General features: G+C 37.8%; 1 protein-coding gene across 1 annotated transcript; it reads left to right on the top strand.

Annotated features, from left to right (window-relative positions):
- Positions 1 to 1,270: 1,270 nt before the first annotated feature.
- Positions 1,271 to 8,839, top strand: MS3_00010325 (uncharacterized protein). Its single transcript, XM_051218687.1, has 6 exons — positions 1,271 to 1,637; positions 1,671 to 1,755; positions 1,791 to 1,829; positions 4,162 to 4,776; positions 6,067 to 6,792; positions 7,888 to 8,839. The coding sequence occupies exons 1-6, from the start codon at positions 1,561 to 1,563 to the stop codon at positions 7,915 to 7,917; spliced, it is 1,572 nt and encodes a 523-aa protein (XP_051070694.1). The 5' UTR covers positions 1,271 to 1,560; the 3' UTR covers positions 7,918 to 8,839.
- Positions 8,840 to 9,758: the final 919 nt, after the last annotated feature.

The raw sequence follows: 9,758 nt of genomic DNA, 5'->3' as shown, positions 1-9,758 counted from the left end.
CCAACAAATAGAGTTAAGCGTCCAAACCTCCAGGACTATCGATGACGTCAGTATCAGACAAACACTGACGTATTTGGTCAAAGCAACTCTGACTACGAAGTTTTGAAATATGAAGAAGCAAAATTAAGTAAGGTTGTTGGTTCTCAAGCGATCTGAAAATAATTAACAAATCATACCCGAAGGTACGGGTGTTACTGAGTCTTCCATTTTCTTGAAGTTCGTACCTATGAGATAAAGGTTGATCACAAAATTTCATTAGCCTCCGAATTCTGTTATTGTTATCATAGTAACCTGTTATAAAAAATGATGATGCAATGAAACACTGACAACAGAAATCTTTGTTGTGTATGACTAATCCGAATAAACTTAATTAAAATCATCTCGAAGATATTTGGCAACGAAATCGACTGGCACTATTTGATGCGGTTCGGCTGGTAATAACTTTATTCACAGTGACGACTGGGTTGGTCAGGTAATTATGTGGAGTCAAGAAAATTATCGAACGATCACAGTTATTGAGGCTGTAAGAACAAATGAACTGGACACAGTATATTTATCTAATGAGGAAAACGATAAATAGTTAACTTTGAGTAGACATTCTAAGACGTAAGGATGACACAGGTATTCGAATTTCGACAACTCATTGACATGTAATTATTTTATAATAGAAGTATACCAACCCAGTCACGTGAAAATTCGGAAATAAAGGAGTTCGAAGATACAGTTACAGACCTGTCGATGCAACGAGAAGAGTTTGATCAAAGCTGACTAGAAGTTGCAAATTAAGCGTAGCACGGTGTGCCCACTCGTGATTTGGTATGGTAAAGTGACCAGGCTCCCTCAACTAGGTGCGTCCAGTAAAACCAATAAAGTCCGCACCAGTGTCGAAGAAATAGCGAACTATTTGTTTTCGGTTACATTTTAAAGCTGCAGACTTCCATACTGTATATGTTACTTTATTCCCTGAAAAATTAGAAGACGAATGAAAATTCCTAGGACACAATCCGGTTTAATCAGGAAATACCACTTATCAAAAAGCAACTAAGGATAAAGTTTGTTACAGCAGGAACTGCCTTGTAGGTCCAGTGGAACATTGAAAGTGCTACCATACATGATATGATCAAAAGCTTAACATGAGATTTCTGTTATAACGTAAGATTTTGTATTATCTCAAAACTTCAATTATATTTCCTCCCTATTTATTTGGGTTTTAAGTTTCGAGGAATATTTCGTACTTTCAATTTTGTTTATATCGTTCGTTCAACCATTGAGAGTCGAATTTCGCTTGCAATCTGTTCTAGGTGGATTCATGTTATACGTTAAGACTTTGTTCTTTACCACTAAAAAATGTTGTTTATCAATCTGTGATTAAGTTGGCAATAATGTATGGCAAGAACAAGTCGGTTGGGATCCCGTCTGATGCTCAGTCTAAAGAGAAGTTAGTTTAAGAATTCAGTTTATTGCTGTAGATTGGCGGTGTATGTTTACGAGTACCTTGTGCACATTGGGGCACAAAAGACAGCTAATTCTTTTCTCCAAGAGGTAATGTCTTCTTAAGTAATGCAGTTACTTAAGATCCGGTGGGACAAATCAATAAGCGTCGGCGAGCCTCCTGGATTTTTGCACTCATGGTGGAGGTAGGTTTAGTTCTTTCTCTTTACTTTGGTTAGTGTATTTTGGGACCTGTACAGTGCGGCTCCTGAAAGACGTGATACACATGAGCACTCAAGCGAAGCCAAAGCATTCCACGACTATGTAAGCACTTTTATGGCCTAACTCTAAAATCATAGGGTTTTGTGAATTCGGGTTACCCAAATGGATTACCACATGTAAGTTCGACCGTTTATCTGTAGTCTTTTGTTTGTGCTACTCTATTGGCTTTGCCTCAGCCAGTCGGCTTCATGGCTGATGACGTTATCACGAGGTTTGTTACTGGATGAATAGTTTTCCAAGTGTACCTCTCTCTTCCTTTGTTGTCTCAAATATTCTGCCTGTCACCAATTTTTGTGTCTGAGCGCTATACGGTAAACGACCGTTAGGATCTCGAAAGAATAATATCGATACTCGGTAACGATATTGTTAGTGTCATTCTGGGCTGGGAGATTTCAATCATACCTACGGTGTTTTAAAAGGGAGAAATATCGTTTGATTCCTACCGCTTAGTAAACTGCTAGTGTTTTTGTAATATCCAAATCGTCACAAACACCAAATTCTTAGGGTAAATGTATTCTTTCTTTGTTATTTCAGTACCTTGGGGAAGGGGTTTCAAGTTCATTTTCTTCAGTACCGTATATTAGGATTCTAATCAAATTAACACTCACTAGTTTCATATCTGTTACATCCTAAATAAGTTGATAGTTATCATAGATTCGATATTCAAGTCATCACTAGCAGGTTAGTATATTCATCAATGGTCATAGACTGGGTACGGGTGGTTGATCATATTGTTTTATTGTCATCTGGTCAAAGCATATGCATGTATCTGGTCTTGTAAAACCTAACCATATAGTTTCAGTATTCTACATTTTCCCCTTACGTTAGACCAACTTCTTGGTTCAGATACATCTGTTAAACTCCCACATTCTTAGTACCACCCAAACTAACTAAATGTCTAGTTTAGAGCCACTATGAGGAAACGGGTTCTCTTCTTCTTCCTCATCCACCCAAAGAGTATGAAACAGAAAGGTTATATATCTGCTTGTACGTCTGAAACATGTATTGAACACACTAACCATAGCTGTAGTTTAGCTTAATATAAAGTGAAGTAATCTGTAATTTCAACAGCATCCACGTGAATATTCATATGCAGATTCGTGTACTCAATCAAAAGCTGTGGTTTAAATTATTCTAATCTTCTGAATTATTCATGTCCCTTTTTTCCTCTTTCCAAATTTATTTCACTATATTATACTCCTTGAATAACATCTTTGAACCATAGTGTTTCCGATTACTGTTTATGTTTTTACTGCCTCTATCATCATGGGATTTGAGTCGACAACTGCATCTCTGTGCTAATGTGGTATGGCAACTCGAACTGATGTACATACGTACGAAGCTTTACGTTGTTACTGACTGTGGTTTAAATGTATCCGTGTTGTTAACATTCACTAGTTTCACACTACAACTTGTGTGGTTGCTTGCTCCACCCCTAAATATTGGCAGCCGCACTTTATTCCGAGGCCATATTCCTTAAGTGCAAATACCATCAGTGTAAAAACTGCCAACCTAGATAACTAGACTAGCTAATTGGGAATTTCAAACCAAAGTATTTTATTTGACATGAAGTCGGTGCTTGATTCCGCTAATCGAGAACAGTCTCCCTAGCTAAAAAAGTTATATTACATGACTAGAAACGCCCTAGTCAATAGTTCGCTACTTGGTAACGTATGGCAAAGTTATTATTTAAATTGTCTATGTTTAGCCGTATTTGTTCGAATGGTTCGTATTCTACATATTTCATTCAAGTGTTTTGGAAATGCTTATAGTAACAAGTTTTTTTGCGATTATCCTGTCTATTTAAAGTGTGAACAGCCTTATGAATCGGCAGAACCATTATTTAGATACTTTTGATTAACTCAGTATTTTCCCCATAATTGTCTGAAGATTTTTTTTGAATGTACTCTACAACAAAAATTTCAAATAAAAAATGCCCAGACTTTTAGATTACATTTACATTAATTTATCAGGTATATTGATCAGTCAAAAAGTGTGGAGTCTAGTGACACTTCGTTTGCCCAGAATGTAGTGGTTGGAACTGGGTTCAGACCTGAGTTTTATTGGTTGAAAGTTGAATGTCTTATCGATGATCTTTAATGTCGTATATTGTATGCGAGTTGATCATCACCTAGTAGGGCAGTAGCGTAAAGGCTAAGGCGTTCAACTTACAGCCACTAAGTTTTAAGTTTAGGCCCAACTCCACGTACTCCGGTTTAAGAAACAGTACTATCTCAAGCCCTCACATTTAGGTTGATTCAAATCCAAGTTGTATCTAGTCGAATTAAATTTAGGGTTTTTAATGTTGAAAGTTCTTGATAAATAAAATTTTTCAGTACTTTGTATTATAAAACATTTTTTTGCATTTTGATTTGACGTCGATTCTCATTAGAAATGAATCCATCTTTCATTCAAGTCGATTTAATTATATCTTATCTGATTTGACAGCCCAATCACCCTGTTATGTCTGGCCCCCCGAGTGTCAGTGGTCCTGGTGGAGCAGGACCGGGAATGCCTCCTCCACTCGGACCCCCTGGACCCGACCCAGTATCAATGAGACAAAGGCCATCTGGACCACCTTTAATGACAGCCAGTGGTCTTCAAAATCCAGGACCTGGTTTACAAGGACCTTCACCTCATCATCCGTCAGTACGATTTCATCAACCTGGTACAGGTGGATATCCAGGTATTCCTGTCGGTAGTAGTATGATTCCTCCACATGCAAATTTACTGCCAGGTTCGGGTCCTTCACATCCCATGCACGGTAACCCTATGATGCCTCATCATCACCCACCCGGTGCCATTGTAGGTCACCCTCGTCCTAGGTGGATCGGTCCATCTATTCCACAACAGGCAGGTGGTCCTCCATGCCCTCCCCAACAAGGCGGTGGCCCTCCAGTTTGTTCAGGATCGGCTGGGCCGAATTCAGTATCGTCAACTGGACCTGGAAGTGTCGGTCCGGGTTCGTGTGGAGGCAGTGGTATAGTTCCTAGTCCCGGTCATCCTGGTACACCAACTCAACACGCTCCTCATCTTGCTGCTCCTAGTCCCATCAACAATCAGGTAAATGTTTAAATGTCCCAAATACTACTCTGGGTTGTTTTTTTCAGGGTAAATTATTATGACATCTCGTTTTCGAAAGACTAGAGCGACTATGTAATTATATTAATATAGTATAGTATGGATGTAAAGTGTAAAATTTTCAGTGGTTCCAATTTGTCAGTCATTTATGTAGCTGTCCATAGTTCATGTAAGGTATTCAAATGTTCACAATGCTAACAGTTATGTAAAATGATGTAATGGCTCCCTCAGTAGTTTCTCCATGTAATACTTACGGGGTTTAATCCTCCGGACGTGTTGTTTAAAATACTAAACTAAGGTTAATTATTTTTAGTTTAGTTTAAATTGATTTTGTGTTTCAGTGTAAAACTTGGTTCAATATATAGTTTGTATAGACACAGGCTTCATATGGAATGATTCTGTTTTTATGGGAATGGTGATCGGACATAACAAAATTCGGTAGTCTAAAATTAAGCAACATTATGTGACAAAAACAGTTCCTTTAGCCCATGTTCACAAAAAGAAGATGGTCTTATTTGTACACGGTTTTACTAATTCTACAGGATTCAAAACTGCAATATACTTCGTCCATATTTTATTTGTTATTGAGAAAAGTAAGTCCAAGCTACTAATGAGGGAAAGGAAATAGTTTGTATGTAAAGTATGGCTTCCTAACCCATGACGTCACTTCGGTGGGTGTAAACAAAAAACTTAACAGTATTTTCAAGATAATTCTAGCGTCATGGTACATCAAAAATGTTTACACATTCGATCAAGTAATTGTATCCTTGTTTTTCATGATTGACTTCCGTAACACATTTTACTTTTACTGTATATTCTAGCTTATCACCGTATTCATGACCGTTTTTCTCATCTTTTTGTCACTTGATAAATTGTAACTAATGATTTAATAGTATGGTCTTATTTTTCATTTCCTATTTCATTTAAATGTAAACAAATGAATTTTATCCAAGCTATTCACGAATTAGCTACAAATATATGTTAGTAGTACGTCTTTAGATTTGTACAAGTTAAAGGGACCCATAATTAACCAATTTTAATGGGTTATCGAGATAAAATTAAGGGAAAACCATAAATTAGATTAGCAGTAGCTTTCCGTTCGTAATTAAGAGGTTTTAACCATACACACCTATATTTATAAAGCTCAAACTATCTCTTATTAATATAGTACTGTTTTAGTGGACAGTAATTGGTGACATCGTTGACTATATTGCTGTATATATACAAATGTCCGCCTACCTCATTCTGTATGATAACTTTTTTCAACTTCAGTCTAACGATCACCAGCCGTCTGGAGGTGGAATGTCAGGTCATCCACATCATCCTACACCGCCACATTATATGGGTGGTCAACCACCACCACAACAACAAACACCACCTTCTTCAAATTCCTGTCTCCCTCCAGAATATGCTGCAAGACCTTCTCCACATCTTGTTTTTAGTGGTGGAGGACCTGGCTCTACTCCTGATAACGGTATGTTTGGTACAGGTCCCGGATGCAGTGACTCTGGATTACTAAATGGTTCTGTGGGCCCTCCTCGTAGCAGCGGAATGATGCCCCCTCCTCCCCCAGACTACTCAAGTGGTATGCCTTCTTCTGCATCAAACCCTTACCCACCCGGTTCTGATCTCAAAGCCTCGCCGTTACATGGGGGTCCTGGAATGGGTTGTGACATGGTAAGTCCAGCTGGAGGCCCTCCCCCATTGATGCCCTCTGATTACCCTTCCGGCAATGGCCCTGGTGGCAACGGACCTGGACAAGGCAGCAGTGGGTTCCCAGGAGATTCTGTTATGATGATGCCTCCGCCGCAACAGCAAAGTGTTTTACAACAGCATATGGGTGGTGGACCGCAAGGCCAAGCTCCGCCTCCTCCTCAGTATGTTCCTTCTGGGGGTCAGCACTCAGGGTCAGGTGGGGGTCCCCCATCGTCCATGCAGTCCGTTTGTGGAGGATCTAATCCTAGTCCAGCTGGCGGTCCGGGTTCTGTGCAGTTTCCAGTAAGTTTTCATGGTTACCATCACTAATCAGATTAAATTTGATCTTTTTACACAGCACTGAGTTTTTTATTATCCAGTCAGTTACTATAGAAAGTATCGAATAGAGTTGAGCTTCTTACTGACTAACGTCGTGCTACAAGTATTTAAATGTTGTACATTTTTGGTCACGCTCATGTTTTAGTAGCTTTGTGTAGCGGTGGATTATGACGTTAAGCTTTCGACCTTCGGTCACCAAGTTTAAACCTCGCTCCTAGTTTGATTTGAGCAATGGCGTAGTATCACTAGCTGCTGTATTTAAAATGTTGCTCAAAGTACACAATTCTGTACCGGAAGAGTTGCAAGCGTTTACATCACTAGTAAACTCTACATTTTAGTGTGACAAAATTGTGAAGAATGTTTGCATGCTTGGAGCTTCAAAAAATTTTCCACTGAATTTCCGGATCTGTCAAAATGTCAGTTTTCTGCTTGAAATTTTCATCCACGTTGGAATCCTGGTGTCTAAGACATAAAGTGTGGGAGTCAATAGTACTGTGAATTACTGCTCATGGTTCGTTACTGTACTTTGCCATTGAGCGATGTTTATAGGATGCGTTCGTAAAATAACGGGATGCTCATTTCGAGACTAAGTGGTATTAAATAAACCTCAAATTTAGTACGTAAATATGAAGAGTAAACTCATTGGCTGAAAGGTTTTTGGTTCACTCATAAATTACTGTGTTAACGTGTAGAAATATACCTAGGTAGCATAGATATCAGAATTAAATCAATATTCGCTTACCTTCACTCTCATGATTAAATCCATGAATATGTAATGATGACAATAATAATAGTATATACATCTCTAAAATGACCGTTGTGAAGATGCATCGAAACAATCCTCATATTCTAAGGGTCAAGAAAAGTAACGTTTCAGCTCAAGCGACAACGTCACCTAATGTGGATGAGCTCAATATATGATGACGACACATTTTCTAGCGATTTAGCGTATATACAATTAGGTTTTATATTGCGTTAAAATTTAACGGAGAAGCTGCCTGTTATTTTTTTATATTATTTCCCAAAAATTAATTATGACCCACTTTTTCTGCGTTCCAGCAAGAATATTCGTTCAGTCAAATGTCCTAAGTGGATCGTGTCGAGTGCAACTACCCTCCTGTTTGTCGAAAACTGCAGCCATCAGGTGGCAGTGTACTGGTTTCTGTTTGTGCACCTTTATTATTACCATTTTGTTCTACACAATATCTGCATGTCAATTTACAAACCCTTTTTAGATTTGAATGTGTATCTTATCCTTAAGTTGATTGCCCTCGAATCATGTCTCACCCGCCTATCAGTGTATATGTTTCGCGGAGCCATTATTTGAAAGATATGATCTAAACAGAGGAATCTGTCTAAACAGTTTTATATTTCTTGATACCCCGGTATCACCTGAGCGCATGGACACCAGTAATAATTTCCATTAAATGAAATTATCATTTATTTTGTTAATGAATTCCTCGATTGTTTTGTGTCATACCTGCTTTAAATGCATTTAATGTTTTGTCAGTATATTTCTCCTTGTAGTACATTGTCTGCTTAATTACAATCTAACTAGCATTATACATTTGATCTTTTTAAATAATGTAACGATCTTGACAAATATCAGTCTGCCTGCACAAATTTGTAAAACCAAATGATCTTGGGTGTTTTCTAATATGGATCCATAGTTTATTGCAGTACTGTGAACGGACGATTTTAAAATTGCGATGGATATTGTTCAAAACAGTATTTCTCATTTTTATATTCTTGTGACTGACCATACTTAAATGAATGACAGTAAATTTTTCATGTCCAACAATTCATTTTAAGTAGAAACTTCTCTTTGTCTTTTCAGCAACATCGTATTTTGTAAACGTTAGCATAAATTTTTTCGCTGAGCATTTTCGGTTCTATGACTGTAAAAGAATTTTCATCACACTTTCTGATTTACATTATTTGTCTTCAGTTGGTTTGATGTTTTCACTACATTCTTCAATTTATTATAATTGATAAATACTTCCCAAATTTACGCCTGCATATCTGTGTAAGTAATCTGCCTGCATTAACACTTTCTTTATCTTCTGCTCCGTACTGTAAGAACATTTTCAGGTTAACGTACGACAATATTTATTAAGAACCATGTTGCAGCAATATCTACATGAAAAATTTCTGTCATAAAATGTACGTTATCGCTCCTTTATGGAAAGGTTAGGATCCATACGAATGTAAATGCATTTTAACCACATTTGACTTGAAGAATTCTGACAGAGGTTTTTCGGTCTTATTGAATAGATGCTGCTTGCTATGCACGCATTGGGTTTGCGTTATTGTTCAGCAATGGGATTTCGGCTCTAAGCCTGCTCATACACATGTTGGATTTTGTCACAAATAGACTAACGGAATTGATAAATGTGAATCCTGTTGGTAATGGGTAAAACTAGCAGATCTTAATTTACTGTTTGGAATCTCTAACATAAGCAACTTTTTCGATCCATTGGTGTTTTTAAACTTTATCGAAAAGAGCAACATAACTGCTGCTTGATATTCTTGTCAGTGACACCAATTGTGGATCATGTAGCTTTTTTGCTCTCTGCAAGGAAGCTTACGGATTGGTATATCCCCAAAGATATTAATTTGGTACGTAAGTATGCGTGTCAGTCAGCTACAACGTAGGACCAGGCACATATATGCATCGGTCCAAGTTGCCATACCTCATTAACACAACAAGATGAACACCGGATTCATAAAAGTAGTTAATTCAGAGGTGGTTATAAATAAAGGAAAGATTGCATATAAGGATATAGTACAGGAAGAAAGAATTAGTTGGTAGAAAGAAAGTTGTGTATCGATTTTAATCTCTTAGTTTAAGGGAAGACAGAGAGCGTATACACCTACGCCATTGTGATCGATTCTGAGCCATGTCACCAAGAGTCTCCAACCATTGGTTA

Source organism: Schistosoma haematobium, chromosome ZW, assembly GCF_000699445.3.
Source record: "Schistosoma haematobium chromosome ZW, whole genome shotgun sequence".
Taxonomy (NCBI): Eukaryota; Metazoa; Platyhelminthes; class Trematoda; order Strigeidida; family Schistosomatidae; genus Schistosoma; species Schistosoma haematobium.
This window is presented reverse-complemented; position numbering and strand designations above follow the sequence as displayed.

Coding starts and splice junctions, on each gene's coding strand:
- MS3_00010325 (XM_051218687.1), top strand. CDS start 1,561: ATGCAGTTACTTAAGATCCGGTGGGACAAATCAATAAGCGTCGGCGAG. Junction 1,756..1,790: donor CCAAAGCATTCCACGACTAT/GTAAGCACTTTT, acceptor CTAAAATCATAG/GGTTTTGTGAATTCGGGTTA. Junction 6,793..7,887: donor CGGGTTCTGTGCAGTTTCCA/GTAAGTTTTCAT, acceptor TCTGCGTTCCAG/CAAGAATATTCGTTCAGTCA.